This window comes from Aotus nancymaae, unplaced genomic scaffold (assembly GCF_030222135.1).
Source record: "Aotus nancymaae isolate 86718 unplaced genomic scaffold, 86718_ANA_hifiasm-v0.15.2.pri h1tg000029l, whole genome shotgun sequence".
NCBI lineage: Eukaryota > Metazoa > Chordata > Mammalia > Primates > Aotidae > Aotus > Aotus nancymaae.
In genome coordinates this window covers 84,465,281-84,484,618 of record NW_026988442.1, presented here as the reverse complement: position 1 = coordinate 84,484,618, position 19,338 = coordinate 84,465,281, and the positions used below count along the sequence as shown (strand labels likewise).

At 48.2% G+C, this 19,338-nt stretch overlaps 1 protein-coding gene across 1 annotated transcript in view; it reads right to left on the bottom strand.

Moving 5' to 3' along the window:
* Window positions 1-8,998: 8,998 nt before the first annotated feature.
* Window positions 8,999-19,338, bottom strand: part of MARCO (macrophage receptor with collagenous structure) — a 43,026-nt gene continuing 32,686 nt past the window's right edge. The window contains exons 13-17 of the mRNA XM_012468396.2: window positions 12,934-12,978; window positions 11,751-11,849; window positions 11,150-11,194; window positions 10,331-10,507; window positions 8,999-9,275 (exon numbers count right to left, since the gene is read on the bottom strand). Coding sequence (XP_012323819.2) covers window positions 9,142-9,275; window positions 10,331-10,507; window positions 11,150-11,194; window positions 11,751-11,849; window positions 12,934-12,978 — 500 coding nt within the window. The 3' untranslated portion in view covers window positions 8,999-9,141. The remainder of the gene's footprint in view (window positions 9,276-10,330; window positions 10,508-11,149; window positions 11,195-11,750; window positions 11,850-12,933; window positions 12,979-19,338) is intronic.

Sequence of the window (19,338 nt, the reverse complement as noted above, 5' to 3'; positions counted from 1 at the left end):
CCTACTGGTGTGGGTCTGTGCTGCCCTGCCCCCCAGGCCAGCCTGCAGCTGGGGGCACTCTTTAGGGGCTCTGGACCTTGGTATCCAGCAACCTTATTTCACAGATGGCACAGCCCCAAGATAGGTTGTGTGAAGGCCTCCTCCTGGCTCTCTTCTCTCCTCATTCACCAGCCCTTAGTAGAAGCCCCACATCCAGGAGTCTTCCATGCACAAACCGTAGGAGATGGTAGCGGTGTTTAAACGACCCAGTCCCACTCTTCCTAGTCCAAAGGAAGCAACGGGACCTGGAGGGGAAAGACTTAGCTTGATGTCCTAACCCGCTATTTGGCAGACTAGGGTCTAGAACTCGAGCCCCTTGACTACTTTGATGTTTTCCCGCTACAGAACTCCTAGTCTCCCCAAGCTCTTCCAAAGTCCCTCCAGCAAACCTGTGGGAGTAGCCACCTCCTCCTGCCCAAATTCTTTACTCTGGGGAGTTGGCATGGGAAGAGGGTGGCAGGTTAGGGGACCACATGGCCTTCTGGGTCAGCCTTGGGTTTGGACCACCAGTTCCGCTGCTTACCGGTTCGCTGTGTAGCCCTGGGCAGACCCAACCTCTCTGAGCTTGTTTTCTTCTTAGTAAAATGAGCACTACGGCCTGTCATGGGATTGTTCTGGGGAATTAATGTCTATAAAGAACCTACAGAGTACCAGTTCAGGGTCGGTGCTTAATATGTGGGAGTTTCCCTGCGTCCTAAGGGCGCTGGCCCCCTGCACAGAGCTTTTTGAATGCCATCTGTCCAGAGTCAGCCGTGGGTTTGTTATTACTCGGGGGTCGGGAAGGAGAGAGCGAGGAGGGAGTTTGGCGGACCCTGGGTCCCGTACAGCTGAAGAGGGGCCTATTTCTTCAGAGGTGGGTGGGTCGGGGCCGGGAGGCGCCGGCCGCAGGCGCCTTAGCGGGGAGCCGCAGCCTCTCCGGGTCCCGGCGCCGCCCGCGAGCGCGGAGGAGACGGGCCGGCTCCTGGAGGGCTGAGCACGGCCTGCAGCGCCCCCGCGTGCCGGGAGAGAGAAGGCGACCTCCCGCAGCCCGCCCGGCGGCCGCTGGACGAAGCCCCTCAAGCCGTCTACTCGGAAGGGACAGAGAGGCGGGGGAGTCCAGGTTATGTTTGTGGAGCCCAGAGACCTGAAACTCACCTTTCCCCAGGCTGTTCCTCAGTCTCCAGCCCTGCCACTACCTGCAACAGCCAGTCATCCGCCGGGGGCCAAGCACCTGTGTGTACCAAGCACCTTCTGTGTGCCATGGGGCACCCGCTACGTTCTTCCCAAGCCTCACCAAGAGGTGTGGAGATGCAGAGAAAAGCTCTCATCAGCTGACCCAAGCACTGCAGTCAGAAAATCCAGTAAAATGCTGTTTTGACATGCATTTGAACAAACCTGCGCATTTCGTGTTTTATCTTTACTGTCATTTTGAGGAGACAAAATAAAGCAGCTTTGTCCGTGTTCATTAAGGTTGTACTATATAGAGCTAGGGAGCGGGGTGCAGGAAGGAAATTCAATCTGGCCCTGGGCCTGCTGGGAGTTCACATCAGAGGCCTCACCTTCCTGGGCCACCCCAGCCCATCGCTGAGCTGAAATCACACTTCCTCTTGATTTTCTGTGGACCCTGGCCTTGGCGCAGGAACTGGGTCTCTGCTCTTCCTGTCAGCAGTGTTCAGCACAGTACCTCGCAGATAGCAAGCACGTGGCGTCAGTATCTCCTAAGTTGCAGTGGGAAAGGTGCAAGTGTGAGATGGTGAGGTTTGGGGACAAAGTTGTGACAGGTACAAAGGAAAACAGGTGCGGCACAGGATTAAGCGGTGAAGAACCCTTGGGTTAGGACATTAAACTATCAGCAGCCATCCATGTATTAGAGCTTCCAAATGTTCCATTCTCGGGAAATGAGACTTAACCAGGAGGCTGGCCATGGCAAGAGCTGGTGCCTAGCTGGGTGGAAAGGAGAGGGAGCGAAAGAAGGTGCTGCACAGGTGTCTTTTGCAGGATGAGTGAAGGATCACTCATCTCTGTCATTGAACACACTCCTGGGTTCAAATCCTGCCTCGGCCTCCTAACAGCTGTGTAACTGTGAACACACAGCTCCTCATCTGTAAAGGGTCCTTGTAGTATCTACCTTGCAGATTGCTCTGCAGATTACATGAGAAAGCATGTGCCTGGCACAGGGTGAGCCCTCAAAGAACGGCCTCCTGACGATCCCTGACACTTCCAGGAAAGGCAGCGGCATACCCTCCTCATTCCAGAGTTGGATCCTTCTCCCCTGACAACCCGCCAGCACCTGTTCCTCCCCATCCGCTCAGCTGCTGACCTTGGCTCATGCCCTCTGAGAAAATAGAAGCAATTTTCAGATGAGAACTCCCTCATCCCTCATCTTCCCACCACCAGATCCACTGGTGACTGCATCTTTATTCATAGTTTTGCCTTCCTTACTGCTGTACTGGAAAAACTATTCCTGTTTCCACCGATTGCTCTGGATCCTTTGCCCTCTCGTCCTCATAATGACTCTGCTCCTGAAATTATGCCCTGTCTCCTGAATTATTGATTTCTTCCTCTCTACTGGGTCATTCCCATCAGCATACAAACAGGATGTATTATATTTTGCTCTAAAATGCCAAGTTCTCCCCTGTACCCTTTCTCTTTCCCCTCATCTTCAGCTCCATTTCTTTTCTCAACCTACCCAGCGCCAGTGTTCTCTGGACCCTGTACCTCCGGTCCTGGAATGGGTCCGCCCACCAGTGACACACAGCAGACCCAGGGCGTCCAAGCTCAGGAGGAGGAGGTTTCTAGATTCTTCGATGATGCATGTTGCAATTTCATTGCTTGCTTTAACTGGCAATATATTTTTTTCTGTTTATAAACTTACACTCATGGTAGACAACCCTCAAGCCCCGGAAAAGTACAAAAAACAAAATTAAAATCAGTCATATCCTATTACCAAAGAGAAACATTTTAGTGTGTTTTCTTCCATTTCTTTGTAATTTTCCCCTCAGCGTGTACATTTTTTAAAAGCAATTCATTTATTATATATATATATGTATTACACACACACACACACACACACACACACACACACACACACACACACTGTGTGCCATGCACCATCCTCAACGATGGGGATGTAGTAAGGTACAAAAGGCCCCTGCTTCAGAGTAGAAAGAGGCAGTGAGCAGTTCCAGACCTTGCTGAGCACCATCACGCAAGCAGAACCCAGGTGTTTGAGACTCAGGACAAAAAGCATGGAGGGAGAGATGAATGACCACAGGTGCTCCGAGTACTGAGTTCCTCAGGCTGGAGAGTAGACTCTGGGTAGGAGGAAGGTGGTGATCTGAAAGCTGAGAGGTCATCAAGGCCAGATGACTGAGGACCTCTTACACTGTGGCTGGGAGTGGGGACTTCCTTGTAATGACAGCAAGTGGTCTTGGAAGGGTTTTAAACAAGGGAAGTGACTAGATCTGAGGTCCCTCTGGCTGTTTTGGTCTAATGGATAGAAGGGAGCACAGTTGAAGGGAGAGAGACCAGTTTGGAGGCTATTGCAATCTTCTGGGCCCCGAATGGTGTGGCTTGGGCACAGGAGGGCTAGGGATGGAGCGGTTGTGGGTGGGGAATAAGAGGACAGACCCAAGAAACATCGAGGGTGACTCAGGTCTTTGGAGCTGGATTGAATCTGGAGTGGAGTTGGTGAGGGAGGAGGCAACTGTTCTTGTTTCATCGTAGTCTTTCTGTACATATCGTTGTACAACGTTTTTCCTTAAATATATCATGAATACTTCCCCATGTTTCTAAGCATCCTCTGTAACATGGTTTATGATAGTTATGAGTCTGTAATTACATTTAATGCACTATCATTTAGTTAACCAAACCTCTACTGTTGGCCGCTGGCTATTTCTCATTCTTCTCTAGAATAGAAGCAAATCTCAGCTCATACATCTAGTCAAATATAGTGAAGTACCTTGGAAAACCTCTTAAGTTATCCATAAAGTACAGTATTCATTGTTTTGTATGCACACCATGTATACTAATGTATATGTGTAAAGGTATAACGTGCAGCCTATAATAAAGAAGATACACACGAGATAGCACTTTAGACTACTGTTTAAATCGCCACTTTCTTTACATGTTTCTGAACACAGGTAGCAGAATTTACGTAAGTTAAAGGCACATTTGTGTGACTCCACAGTGTTCTTCACGATACTCCAAAGAGCTTGCGTGTACTTCTGTGGGTTGGGGGATTGTCTCATTAGCCTGGTTCTGTGCCCCTTCTGTCCACACCCTCTGCCATGTGGCTTTACCATCCCTCCACTCTAGGTGGAGTGAACTTCTCCACTCTGACTTTGGGCTTGCCCGTGTGACTTACTTTGACCAGTGAAATATGCCACTTCTGAGCCCAGGCCTTTAGAGAAATCAATGTCTTCCTGCTTGCCTCTGTATCCACTACTTTCACCAGAAGAGCTCCAGAGAGAAGACAGATGGAGCAGACCTGAGCCTGAGCCACAGCAAGGAGCCAAGACTGGCTGGTCCTGAGGCCTGAGGCAGAGTTGCTTAGTCGAGTCCAGACTAGATAGCCAATCCCCAGCTGACCCACAGATGTGTGGGTGAGCATAAGTAATTGTTGTAACCTACCATCTGGGTGTGATTTGTTACACAGCAATAGCTGACCAATACAGTGAACATTTCATTAGCGTTTTTGTTTGTTTCAAAAAGCTTGGGTTACATCTTGCCACATTGCCCCTTTCCCTCACTGAAAACCCATCTCTATTTCTATTCACAGTGGGTACTGGGGCCTGTTTTCTTCCTGTCTCACCAACATCATGGACATTTTTTAATTGCCAATTTGACATGCAAATAAGTGTTCTCTCTCTTTTTTGCATTTCTTTTATTGTAAGTGAGGATAAACATTTAAAAAACATGTTTACTAGCCTATAGTCTCTCTTTTTGTGAGTTGGTGGTTTATATTCCTAGGACTTGGCCTTATTCACCTCTAATTACTCTGCCACAAAGGGGAACTGAAGAGTGTTTGAACAAATTCCTTGAAGTCGGTTTAATCATCTGCTTAATTCCACGGACTTAGAACAACCCCATCAGGTGAGTGCCACTTGTGTACAATTTTAATAATAAAGATTCCTATGTACTGTTTGGTTCGTTTTGCAACAATGCCTGTTTTCTGAATGCCTCTTGAATCTAGCATGGTGCAAGCAAAAATGTATTTTTTTATTGCATTTTAGGTTTTGGGGTACATGTGAAGAACATGCAAGATTGTTGCACAGGTACACACATGGCAGCGTGATTTGCTGCCTTCCTCCCCTTCACCTATATCTGGTATTTCTCCCCATGCTATCTCTTCCCAACTCCCCACCCCCTGCTGTCCCTCCCCTATTTCCCTGCAACAGACCCCAGTGTGTGATGCTCCCCTCCCTGTGTCCATGTGTATTTAAAACTGAAAGACAACGAGATGAGTTTTAAGGACCAAAGGAAAATCATTTTCTTTCTCTCGGCCTCAGTTTTCACATTTGTGAAATGGAGATAATAATGGAATGCTTCACTCCACGTTGCTGAGGGGAATAAAAACAATCATGGGTATTCAGTACAAAAATACAAGGCATCTAGCATCTAGCATGTTCCAAATCACATTGTAAGTAAGTCTTAGATTCTCACTGAACTTTCATTCTCTACATGGCTGGGCTGTATGGATAAAGAGAAAAGGAAATATTTATTGAGAGCAATCAAAAAGGTTTCTAAAGGAAGCATAATTTGAACTAGACCTTAAAGGGTAGAGAGAATTCTGGAGTGGTGGAAGGAAGAAGGGAAGATATTGTGGGTGGAGACCTGGTAAAAATGAGGCTTGGAATCAGAAGCTGTTCTAGTAAAGCTACGGTTATTCAGTCCCAGTATGTGCCAAAGGCACAGCAGTCACTACAGATGGCAGCATTTTCATGATCATTATTCCCACCTTACAGATGAGAAATAGGAACTCAGAGAGTCTTTGTGGCATCCTCAAAGCCACACAGCTGGTCATTAGTGCTGGGATATGATTCTGATCCCAAATTCCATCCTCTTTTTAGCAAACCATTTTGCAGCCAGGGATTCTCTGAATCTCTCTAGTGCTTCTCAATCTCTGGCCTCTGGAGAGAACCTGTGATCGGGCAGCAGAGAGCGTGGGAGCCTCCAGCCCTGCAGCACCACCTTCAGGACTCCCTTCCACTCCCCAGCAAGGCTGTGCATTTGGGGCAGCCCCCAGCCAGGGACTGAGCAGGCCAGGGAAAGGCACTAGGGCCTGCTACTCCTGCTCCCCAGGACCCCTCTGAGAGGTCTTCCTGGCTCTGGGTCTCCCTGTAAATTTGGCCAATTCAGGGGTGTGTCAGCATTGCAGTCCTGCTCATCCTGCTTCCTCCACCTTTTCCCTTTCACAGGTGCTACCCTCAGTATGTCTATTGCATGCCTAACTCTACTTCTATTGGCTTCTGGACGAGCCACAGACTCACCATCCTACACCTCCCAAGCCTGGTGCTGATGGGAGGGCCTGAGAAGATCCAGTGTGCAGAGGGCTCAGTGGGGCCAGTGTTGGGGGATGGTGAGCTGGGAAGAGTCTTGAAGGGTGACTGAACAAAGGCTGAGTGCCTACTGTGTGCCAGACACCACTTTAAATGCTGTCTTTTTGCTTATTATTTCAATGAATCCTCGCAAGAACTCTACAAGGAAGGAACTGCTACTATTTGTTTTACAGGGAAGGAAACTGGGCCCAGAGAGGCTGGATGGTTTTGTTGTGCAGGTGCCAGAGCCATTGCACAGCAGTGCCAGGACCCTAACCTGGGCCATCCGACTCCAGAACTTTTGTTCTCAGCCACACCTCTATGATCTGCTGCTGGGAAGTGCCCTGTGGGTTTCTCTGCTGGGCGGGGGAGTGGCAGGAGGGCTTGTGCACAGGGTTTTTTTTTGAGAGTTCTGCCATCTCTGTCCTGCCCAGCCAGTCTGCCCAGAGCTGCAGGCCGCAGCCAAGAACGGAGAGTAGCGGGGAGGAGACATTTCAAGTGAACAGTGCAGCCAAGTCTCCTGCCACAGAATCATGTGGAGGCCATGCCCCACATTCAGCAGCCCCAGATGGCACCGTAGTGCTGATTTTACCCAGTTCCTCTTCAGCCCCATCATCAGCCACAAAACCAGCATCCTGACACACAGCAGACATGTGCGTACGGCAGCCCCCGTGGATCTGAAAGAGAAATTTCTTCAGCTTAGCACAGCCTGAGAGTTATGGGAGGAGTCACTTGGCAGAGGAGCCAGCAGCAGCAAGCCTCCTTTCTCTCAATCTTACTGGTGCCGGACAGACCTGGGTTTGATTCCCAGTTCTGCCCTACTTAGGTATCTGTCCTCTGTAAACTAATTTTATCAGTTGCTGCATATCAAGCCACCCCCAAATCTAGTGGTGGTAAGCCACAGCCATTTGTCATTTCTCCAGAGTTTGTGGGTTAGTTGGGCAGATAGTTCTTCTGCTGTGGGCTGGACTTGACCAGCTCAGCTAGGCTCACTAATGCAGCTAGGTTAGCTGTGAGCCAGCTGATGAACAATGGCCTCAGCTGGGGCAACTGGGCCCCCTCCACATGTTCAGTACCCCTGCCCTGTAACTGTCAGTCTTGTTTTCATAACACAGCTTGGATTCCAAGGGAGAGCAAGTGAGTGCAAGGTCCCTTGAAGCCCAGGCTTGAAACTGCTTCCCAGCACTTCTGCCACTTTGTTGGCCAAAGCAAGTATCGAGGCCAGCCCAGAGTCAAGGTGTGGGAAGCAGACTTTGCTTCTGGGGAAAGGAGCTGCAGTCACATTGCTAGTGCTATGAATATAAGGGGAGCAGAGTGCAGCCAGCATATGACATTGCTTTCACACTCTGAGGCTGAGTTTGCTCATTTATAAAATGGGAATAATATTTATATTATGTGATGCCCTAATGTAAAGGAAATTGGCTATGATTTAGTCAGGAATAGGCTAAGGCAGCCTGTCAGCACAGCACGACTCAGTGGGTTTGGAGTGCAGGTGCACAACTCCAAATGTTGTGGAACCACATCATGTGAGGCATATGATGTAACCACTCATGTGTGCTCGTGCTTGGCTGGGAGCCACTGTTGTCTGTAAAAGGCATAACTACCTTGCTGAGGCTGTATATACGGCTTGTGCCCACAGCTTACCTGTGCCCAGAGAGAGAATAAAGCCATGTTGAAACTCTCTATGATTTCTGGAGTGTTCTTCCAGCTTCATGCCACTCACCCACTAATTCCCTCAGACCTCAGTTAAAACCTGACACCAAGTGTTCTGTGTTCTTGAGATGGTTGGTCAGTTGTTGCCACAAGAAGGGATACCGGAGAGGCTCAGGAAAACAAAGTCTTCTATGCTAACAGGTCCTGAAGCCACAGAGTTACTGCATGCCAAGAGGGGGGTCACGTCTTCCCCACCCTTTAAGGTCCAGTTCAAATTGTGCTTTCTTCAAAAAACCTTTTTGATTACTCTCACTCCAGATAAATATTTCCATTCTCTTAATCTGTAAATCCCACTCATGTATGGAAGGAAAGATCAGTGAGACTCTAAGATTGATTTCAGGCTTACAATGTGGTTTGCAACATGGAGAGTGGGCTTATCCCAGCAGGCAGGGAGGTGAGAGAGAGCAAGGACCTGTGGGGCAGGCGGAGTCAGGGTGGAGCACACAGTATAGGGCATGAAGAGAGTTCACGTGTGTGCTAGAATGTTACCAGGTCACAGTCAGGAGAGGACAAAAAGGGGGAGGGAGAGCTCACCATGAGAGATGTTATGCCTGAATGACTGAAGAGATGGTCAAGACTAAGGTTGACCTTAGGTGACCTTCACCTTTTGCGTCACCACCTCCACCCCCACTTTCCCTTGGCTATGGACCTGAGAGAATTCAATGAAATGTGTGCATTGAGTGGGCATATCAATGGGGATGGGAGGTATGAACACAGTGACACTCAGCCACAGCCAGAAATGTCGAGCTTTATTGATGGCCCTTCTCCAGAGGCTGCTCAGTTTCCCTGGGGAACTCCTCAGAGATCCTCTGCTTTCCCATGTGTGAGCCCGAGGACACCTCAGGAGCAGAGCAGTGAAAGGACTTCCTGGTCAGGCGCTGCACTCCACGCCTGCGTCCTCCCTGTGGCCGCAGTCATGAGAGCCCCAGCTATTCTTGTTGCAGTTCCACAAGGTCGTCTCTGTGCCCCGACACTGGACATTATCCAGCCAGATCTGCCCAGTGCCTTGATAGAGAGAAAGCAAGAGACAGCAAGAAGGGTAGGATTAGAGTCAAAGCAAAGCAGCCATGTGTGTGCCCGGGAGCTTCCGTCTGGGGTAGACTGCCAGATCCTCCCACAGTCATTCAGGCCCATTCAGGCCCAGTGTGCTTGATGGCTAGCTTAGCCTGGGTTTTTATAATTACTCTGCCTCCATTCTATTCTCTACCTTTCGACAAAAGTCTCATGCCAATATTTAATACTTAACCCCCACACTATTTGGAATCTCTTCCTAGGGAGTTGTCCCAGCCTTTAGTCTCTTCTCTGCTAATTCACTCCTGTTGCCTCCACCTTCCTCACATGCCTCTGTAATCATGCCATCGCCCTGCTCCAAAGCAGGGATTTGGGTTGGGGTAAGGAAAAGGAGCATTTGGGGTTGGCAGCAAGGGAAACCAGCCTTGCGTCCTGCTGGGCCAGCTCCCATGGCCAGAGAAAAGGGCTCTGCCTGGGGACTTAACTCCTTCGCTCAAGGTTCAGACTTTTGACTGAAAGACATAGGCTGAGTCGCCAGCATCCGAAGACAATTCCCCCAAATTTTAGTAAGTCCCTGCTCTGATTTGTTTTCTTTTCCCTTCCCATTTTCTCTTTAAAGATGATCATAACCAAGACTGCTGGTCAATCCAGGTTGCTGGTTTGCAGATAGTTGGAGTGAATGTCTGTGTTTGCCCACCCTGCATCTTCTCTCTGTTCTTCCAGTCCCAGCAACTTAGCTGTCCTTTGGAGAGCCACCCCTGGCAAACACCCTCAGCTGTGTGGCATTCTGACTCCAGGGCTAGATGGGCATTGACCAAAGCCAGGCCAGCCTTCACTGTCAGCTCTGGTAAAGACAGCTCATCTTTCTGGTGGGGTTGCCAAACTGGAAGGACGCGCACCTGGAGCTCTGTGCTGTAGAGCTTTTTGGTTGCTTGGACTAATACTTTTCTTTTAAGGCAAACCACATTGAGTCACGTCAACACCCCACCAGGGAGAGAAAGCCACATCCACACCTCTGGGAAGAGACCCCTGACTAGCGAATCACTTACCGGCTCCCACTTGATACATGGCCCTTCCTCTGGAGAAACCCAACATGTGGCAGAAGACAATGGCATCATAATCATCCCAGTCATCGTCACAAATGGTCCCCCAGCTACCTCCATAGTAAACTTCAGCCCGGCCTTGGTTACCACTGCCGACAATCCTGACGGGCAGTGAGATGTCACCTGGGTGAAGAAACACATGTGGAAGAGGAGAGGAAGGCCCCCTGGAGCTTGGGTAAAGGCAGGCTCTTTCTTTTCATTTTAAAGGTTCTACAGTTAAGGAAAAGAAATGCTTCTGCTTGGATATCACCAGAGCCTGGAACATCCCACTTTATAGCACCAACCCAACCTGGCATGCAGCCTCCATGCACCTGGGGCTGGCAGGTGCAAGGCCAGGGTGCAAGTGCTCCTGTGGCTGGTTTGTAAATCGCATATACCACGTCTTGTCATGTGTTGTGCAGAGAAAAAAGAAAAGTTGAGAAAAGAGAAGGAAGGAAGGTAAGAATGGAGGGAGAGAGGAAGGGAGAGAGGGAGTGGAAAGGAAGGAGGGAGGGAGAGGAAGGAAAGAAGGAAAAAAGGAGAAGGGAGGGAGGGAGAGAGAAAAGGAACGGAAGAATGAGAGGGAGGGAGGGAGTGGTGGGGGAGGGAGGCTGCTGCTCTGTGCCTGTGTGCCCTGGGCAGGTTCATTCAAGGGACTAGACCCATTCAAGGGACTTTTCCCCAAAATGAGAAATTTCTTTGAGAACCAAGATCTCTTCCCCCAACAACACAACACACAGAATTGACTTGAAAGCACGTATTAATGAGAATATAAATAGTGATTACCTTTTTCACCTTTTGCTCCCTTTACTCCTTGCACCCCAGGAGATCCTGTCATGAGGAGAAAACCCACACGGTTTGAAGGAAACCCAGGCAGGACCCCTTTGCCTGCACTTGCAGAAGTGGGGAACAGGTAGAGGGGTGGGAGTGGTCAGACTCTCCCTGGGTCTCCCCTGTGGCCTGGCATTATGGAGACAGGACATCCTGCTGGTGTCAACGATTGAGCAGGAAGAAGTGGGCCTGAGCTAGAGCAAGAGAGGTTGAAGTTAGACTGGGGAGGGACGCTTGGTCCGGTCAGAGACATGGAGTGGGATGCGTGCATCTCCTTCATGGAAACCGCCTAGGGGCATTGTGTTGTGGGGCGTGCTTCGAACACACGTTCACATTCCTGCCTCAGATGCTAGAGCTGCGCCTTGCTCACTGCTGTGTGCTCCATGCCGAGGGCAACCCCCAGGGCAAGACTTGTCAATTAAAGAAATAAACCTCTACTCTCCTGGGTTCTGTAAACCCCCAAAACTCTTAAAACAGGGCCTTTCCTACTTTAAGGTACAGAATTGACTGTAAAGCATAGCCCTAAGAACCAGGGAATCAGGTGCAGAGGCCTTACCTTTCTCTCCCTTGTCTCCCTTCTGACCAGCTGGTCCAGGGGCTCCCTTGGGGCCTGCCAGCCCAGGGCTTCCCCGTTCTCCCTTCACACCTGCAGGGCCTGGGAGGAGAGACACTGGTCAGCTCTGCCTTCCCAAGAGAGACCCAAGGGCCTTGCTGTTTAATAAATGAGTTATCCTCAGCTGCCAGGCCTCCCCCATGCTGGGCTGCCTGAACGTCCAGTCTGTCTTTGGTCCAACTAGGGGCTGCACTGATCTCTCAACTCTTAGGTGAATGCTGTTGAGACTAGGCAGGTTGAAATAGCTGTGGTGGTATTCCACACATTGTTGGTCCTTCTGAAATTACACAGTTATGTGAAAGTTCCAGCCATGCTGGGAGAATTTGCTAGAATGTTTCTAAGCCTCAGTGACTCCTTCAGTGAATTAAAACAGTAATAGAGGCCAGGTGCAGTGGCTCACTTCTGTAATCCCAGTGCTTTGGGAGGCCGAGGTGAGAGGATCACTTGAGCCTGGGAGGCCAAGGCTGCAGTGAGCTATCATGGCACCATTGCACTCCAGCTTCGGCAACACAGACACTTTGTCTCTAAAAATTAAAAAAAAAAAAAAAAAAGTAATAGACTATCTAGCTTATGAGGAAGAAAAAGTGCTCAAACAACGCATCTGAAAAATCTTGCTTTTGCACTCACACGGGCAGGGCTGTTGAGAGGCCTAGAAATGCCCTGCAGCTGGGCCAGCTCAGTACCCAGCTGAGGCACAGGCTCTGGAGGTGGGGATAAGAATAAGAAAGCCCAGCAAGAGGCAGTGGGAGGCAGAGAGGACAGGCTTGGGGGCCACAGCTGAGGTGGGGAAGCAGCAGCCGTGGACTGGAGTGGAAGGGGCACAGTTCCATGGCTGCTGCCCAGCCTGGAGCCTCTGCCTGCACCCCCAGCCCCCCTGACATTTTTACCCTTTGCCTCCTAAGCCCTTGCCCCACACCCTATACCCCTCAGGATGCTGAGTTCCTGTTGTTCCCCAGGTTTTTCAGCAGAGAAATCTGAGGCTTGAGTGACAGAGCCCTGGAGTCTTAACCTCCACTTTGGGGGAAGGTCACAGATGTACATTCAAAGTCAACAAGACCTGCCCTCTGAGTAAGCAGACCTTCTTCCCCGTCATCACTCAGAGATAAAAATGCAGCCAGCCCTTTACCTGGAACTCCTGATTCTCCTTTACTTCCTTGCTGTCCTTGAAGTCCTAAGATCAAAACAAAAAAAGGAGGGAGGAGATAATAAAACTTAGATATTAGACATTTTTAATCTTAGACAACTTCTACCTTTTGTCTGATTAATGCAGATGGAAAGACACATTGGTTCTCCACGATTGTTTAAAGCCTCTTCAGCAGATCATAAAAAGAGACAGTCTGCAGATGAATGAGAACAGGTGTGTTGGTGTGAAACAGCAAGGTACTGATGAAAACCTGGGTTAGAAACAGACCCCAGATGCACCACTGGCCTTCCCTGTCCACCAGTAACCTGACCAGGTGTCTAAATCCAATCCCATTCCCTGCTGTTGCATTTATATTGGAAGAGAATTGGGAGATATTAAAAAAATAAAGCTATCTTCATGGCCAAAAGACTGGAGGGGACTCAGTGGCCACCAGGAGCTGTGGGGGTCCTCACCCATAGTAGATGCTCTGTGAGTATTTGTTGGTTTATTTCACTGTGGCCCCCAGTGGCTAAAGACTCGTGGCTAAAGGGTAATATACAGAAAGTGGAAAAATCATAACCACAATCATTGATGATTGTCCTATTGTAGTTAATGTTAAAGGTCCCCCTTCCCTCCCTCCCTTTCTTCCTTCTTTCCATCCATTCATCCTTTTTTTTCAGTAAGCTTTCATGGAAGACCCACTGTCCCCAGCATCCTGCTGGGTCACTGTGAAATAATAATTTGTTCATTTAGCAAGATCATGGCCTCTTGATTTTAAGTGCCAATATTCATTCTATTTCAGAGAAATAGGACTCCTCAAGGCTGCTGCACAAACTTGGGGAAATGAAAGCTCATTACTGACTATCAAGTAACAGTTACTAGAGGGTAATGAGGGGAACACAAACAGTGAGTCATAAATATCTGTGCCCCTGACCAAGCAGGGAGCTCGGTCAATGTCCTTGCAGTTGCCTAGGGGAAGTTTCTGCCTGCGCTGCCCTGCCTCTCACTTCAGTCCCTGGATTTCCCAAGCACCTGCAGTGTGCTGGTCAGTGGAGGGTGAGGCAAGGGGCTGGCAGGCCTCTTCAGGGCCCCTTCTTGGAATAATGAGCAAGATAAACTGTGACTTCCGGAACATTTCAGATCCCGCCCGAGGCTTGGCGCTGCCTGGGGAGGAGGGTTGGAGAGCCAAGGAGCTGGGAGCTGCCGCTGCAGACCAGGGCAACAGGAGAAGTGGGAAGCACTAGAAGATTCTGAAAGGGCAGCTACTTCTGTTCCTCGTTTTAGGGAAGGGGACAGAACTGAAGCTGGGATAGGTTCTTGTAAAAGCCAGAGGTGCCTTAGAGGTCAGCGCCTGGCAGAGAGGCCCCAGCTTACCCAGGGCCGTTTGTGCACACACTGTCTCTCTGAATAGAATGCCTCACCCCTTTGGTTTACCTGGAGAACTCGCATTTAGCTTGTAAACTCTGCAAAGATGAAGCCTCTGCCTCACCCAAGGCATGATATCCTTTCTCCCAAGGCAGTAAAGCAAAGTGGTTCCACGGTCTGACAGCCTGGGCTTCAGTCCACTTCTGTCTTATACTGACTTTGTGACCTTGAGCCAGGTGTTCCTGCTCTGAGCCTCCGTCTCTTTCTCTGAGGCTCCTTGTTGCCTCCTAAAGCACTAGCGAGGCTGAGATGAAATCACGTGCTTCGAGTGCTGAGCCCCGTGCCTGGCCAGTGCTGAATAAATGATGTCACAGGACCCTGTGGATCCCGTGTCCCTTCCAGGTGGGGAGCACTGAGGCACTGGGGTTGAGCCCACACACGAGCACCAGGATTGCTGCACAGCAAGCACCTGGTAAATGTCTGCTATTGACCTGAAAGGCTTAGCCGAGGTTGTCCAGCAGAAGCAACATACGTTTCCCTTCTGCTTACCTGCATTTGAACAGCATGTGTTAAGATTGCTGGGGAGAAAGATCACATTCTATATGTCTATGATGGTGATGAAGTAGGAAACAGTCCATATCCAGGGAAGTCACAGTGTTTTGGGGTCCCTGAAACTTGCTTCTAGGGACACGCTCTTAAGGTAGAGATTTCTGCAACATGGCACCCTCTGGGATGCAGACAGAAGGGGCCGAGTCTGGATGTGTGCTGTTTCCTACTTAATCACCATCATAGAGATACAGAATGTGATTTTTCTTTCTACCCATCTTGACATATGCTGTTCAGATACAGGTAATCAGAAGGGACCTCAAGATACTGTGACTCCTGTTTTTCATGGCCACCCAAAGAGATGCACTTCTCCAACCGCCCTCTAAAGCACTAACGACAAACACCCTCTAAAGACAGGAATCATAGAAAAGCCCCTGTTCACCAGTCCATGGCCCCAAGCTTGACCCTCTCTCTCCATTTCCCACATTCTTCCTTCCTAGCTCCTCACCTCCAGGGGACTCAGCATTTTCTGCTGCTTGTATTGTGCCAGGCACTATGCCAGGGACTTTATGTACAGTACATTGTTTGATCTTTCAGCCACCCTCTAAGGCCGTGTGATTTCCCTCCTTTACAGGGGAGGAAATACACACTCAGAGATGCTAGATGAGTTATCCAAGGTCACACAGGAGTGAATGGGGAAGTCAGGGATGTCATCCAGGCCCAGCCTCCCACAGTTCTCTGAAAGCACTTTGTTCCACCAGTACTAGGCTCACGCCTCTCTGGAGTTTCACTTGGTCCATCCATTTGGTTCCCAAGACATCTCCAGCCTCCCTGGGGCCATTTCTTCCCCCTAAAAGAGGAGTAGTCAAACTAGATCATACATCAGAATTATCTGAGTGGGTCTTGTTAGTTAGCAACTTGTTAGGTCCCACCCAGAGTCATTGGTTCAAAGATCTGGGGTGGGAATCCAAGAATCCACATAACTAACAAGTTCCCAGGAGATGCTGATGCTGCAAGTCTGGGGACCACATTTTGAGTAGCACAGCCCTAAACAACTCTCACTTATTCTTGAAGGACCAGTTCACACCCCACTTCCTTTGAGCAGCCTTCCTCGTCTCTATAGGAACTCATAGCCCCCTTTCGTGTCTGAACCCAGTTCATGTGGCAGAGGCTGGACCTTGATGAAATGCTTTCTGATATGTGTTTAATGGACATTGGAAATTAGAATTGAGGTTTGTGTGATTTCTCTCCAAACCTCACTGGACTCTGAGAGGATGCTGGCTGAGCAGCTGTTCATAGACTAATCAATGGAGGAACTAGTCAGCACTTCACTATAAATCAAGGCAGCATCCTGATAGGATCAGTTCCTGCGTGGTAGAGGGAGAAATGGCTGAAAAATAGGTTCTAGAGCTGCATGTTGTAAAACTACACTGGAGAGCAAATGAATACTGGATTTTTCTTCTTAACCGTAAGCAAACTGGCTTTCCCTGAGTATCACAAGCTTATCAAGCTGAGAGGGCTCCAAATATTTACTTGCAAAGTGTTTTTACAGAAATAATTTTCCCCCAAGAAATTATGTTAAGTTAGAAAACACACCCCTTCAGTTGTTTAGTGCTGAGCTGGTATTCTGACTAGTCTTCCATTGTTCCTGTTCCCAGGAAAGCTGCCTGTTTCAAACCCAGAGTGCTGTGAAACTGTCAGGGACCTGGTGTCCTTCTACATTGCTTGCACATCACAGAAAAGGAAACTGAGGTTCAACAAAGTCAAGTAGCTGAGCCTGTGGTCACCCAGCTGGTCAGTGGTAAGTTCAAGTTGAGGCTCAGATCTCTGATTCTGAGTTAAATGTAGAAATTTCCAACATATTAAGAAAATTTTCTTCCTTTCTTTTCCTTTCCTTTCCTTTCTTCCCTCCCTCCCTTCTTTCTTTTCTTTCTTTCCTTCTTTTCTCTTTCTTTCTGTTTCTTTCCCTCCCTCCCTTCTTCCTTCCTTTTGTCCTTCCTTCCCTCCCTCCCTCCTCTCTCTCTCTCTCTCTCTCTCTCTCTCTCTCTCTCTCTCTCTCTCTCTCTCGACAGGGTCTCACTCTGTTGCTCAGGCTGAAGTGCAGTAATGCAATCATAGTTCATTGCAGCCTCAAATTCTTGGGCTCAAGTTATTCTCCTCCTCTTCCTCCTTCAGCCTCCTGAGTAGCTGAGACTACAGGTACATGCCACCATGTTCAGCTACTTTTTTAATGTTTTCTAGGGAGGGGGCCATTGCTGTCTTGCCCAGGCTGGGGAAACTTTCTTTTTCTTTTTTCTTTTCTTTTCTTTTCTTTTCTTCTTTTCTTTTCTCCTTCCTTCCTTCCTTCCTTCCTTCCTTCCTTCCTTCCTTCCTTCCTTTCTTTCTTTGAGACAGAGTCTCACTCTGTTCCCAGGCTGGAGTGCAGTGGCTTGATCTTGGCTCACTGCAACCACCACCTCCTGGGTTTAAGCAATTCTTCTGCCTCAGCCTCCCGAGTAGCTGGGATTACAGGCATGCACCACCACACCCAGCTAATTTTTGTATTTTCAGTAGAGAAGGGATTCACCATGTTGGCCAGGATGGTCTTGATCTCTGACCTTGTGATTTGCCCTCTTTGGCCTCCCAAAGTGCTGGGATTACAGGCATGCACCACTGCACCCAGCTGGGAAACTTTCCTAAATGCCATGCCAACTTGGAGGCTAGATGCAACCTGGCAAATTTAGGATCGAGCTAATAACTGACAAATCGACCTTGTGGTAAGAAGCGAGATGGAGGATAAGGGGTTCAGAACTGGGGTGTGTGTAGACTTCTGCAGAGCTCTCTAAGAAACTTAGAGAAAAATGGGGAAGAGTTTTATAAGTGACAATCTGGTGATTTGACTTAGTAGAGTTTAATAAATTATTGGACCACCTCAGTACTTAGATATGAGGAATGGAATTAACTGAGAAATTATATTCACGCTATAGGGCTTAATTGCTATTATGGATGATCCTCTTGGCTTATCTTTAAAGTAAAACATCTTCAAATACAGATGAGAAAATGAATTTTGAGTTATTTTCACTTTGGTTTTGCCCCAAGAGGAAAATAAAAGGGCATGAAAAATTCACATTGTTATAGTTTAGACATAAAGGTCATTGAGATAAAGAATTTTCAATCAGATTGGTGTTTTGGAGTTTAAATGTTTTAGCTGTTTCTAATGTCATTTCATGAGGTGGAAATGGTAAAAAGAGAAATGTCATGATTATAAGCTGAAGTGGAGTCCTTCCTTATTTATAAACAAATAGTATTTTAAAATAGCTAAGTGATGTAGAGCTAAAATTGGGTTATTCTTCTGCAATCTTTGAAACTGAAAATATTAGAAAAACTAAGTGACAGAGGCTGGACAGGGTCTGTTTCTAGTAGGTAAGAAAAGTGACCCTGAGAGAAGGTTCTGCAGAGTTTGATGCCTTGCTTAATAAAATGTGGAGGTTATCTTCCCGGCAAAATGGAAGGCATTTTCTCTTTGTCTTCTTCAATATGAGCTGGCTCCTCTCCCTCAAGAGATGCAAACAAGAGGAAGCATTTCACCTGAATGGGGTAGTGTGTGGTCAGTGGCTATCGGGGAGGTAGAAAGGCTTGGTGACCAAGCCAGGATTTACTCATTTATGGAGGAGTGGGAGGTGTGGCTGGGGTGGGGATTGGGTGAAGGTAACTGATTTCTCTCAAGTCATACGTTCTATGTTCTTCCGTAAAACCAAATATGGAAAAGCACAACTCTGGAATCAGACTTTGGGATTCACTTCTGAATTCAGTTCATGCTCTCTGTGATACTGTGAGCAAAGGGTTTACTCTCTCTGAGCCTTCCCTTCCTTGGTCATAAAGTGGGAATGGTAAGTTCAGTGTGATCATAGGAGTTAAGACCCAAGCACAATGCCTGGCCCAGAGGCACTGATAATAGCAAATGGACCACTCATCTTTTTGAAATAATTAATATGCAGTAATGAAACCTAGTTGTCACCTAGGTCAGGCCAACGCACTGTAATTTTTCTGTTTTCCTCTAAAGTAGCTAGATATTCTCTTGAGAGATTAATGATTTTATTTACAAAATAGGAAATACGTCTGTTTGGAACTGGCTTGATATATCAAAATTGGCCAAGTACCATAGTGGCTTTAATTTGGGGATTACTGACATCCTGACATTGACAAGTGTATGCTGTCTTCCATGATGGGGAGATTGGGCTCCCATTCTCCACCTGCCCTCCCTTCTCCCACTTCAGAAGTTGTCAAATCTAATCTCTCCAGAAGCTTATTAGCCTATGACTCCAGGATGATCTACTAGAATAGCCAGATATGGCCCTATTGGAATTCCCTTCTGAGATGTCCATTTGGGCTGTCAGCTACTTAGTCAAGGCAAACATTTGGACTTGAGTGGGCAACCTGCGCAGTTTTAGATAAATGGTAATTATCACAAGCCCCAAATTGAAATGTGACTCCTCATGTTTACTTTGTCATCCAGAA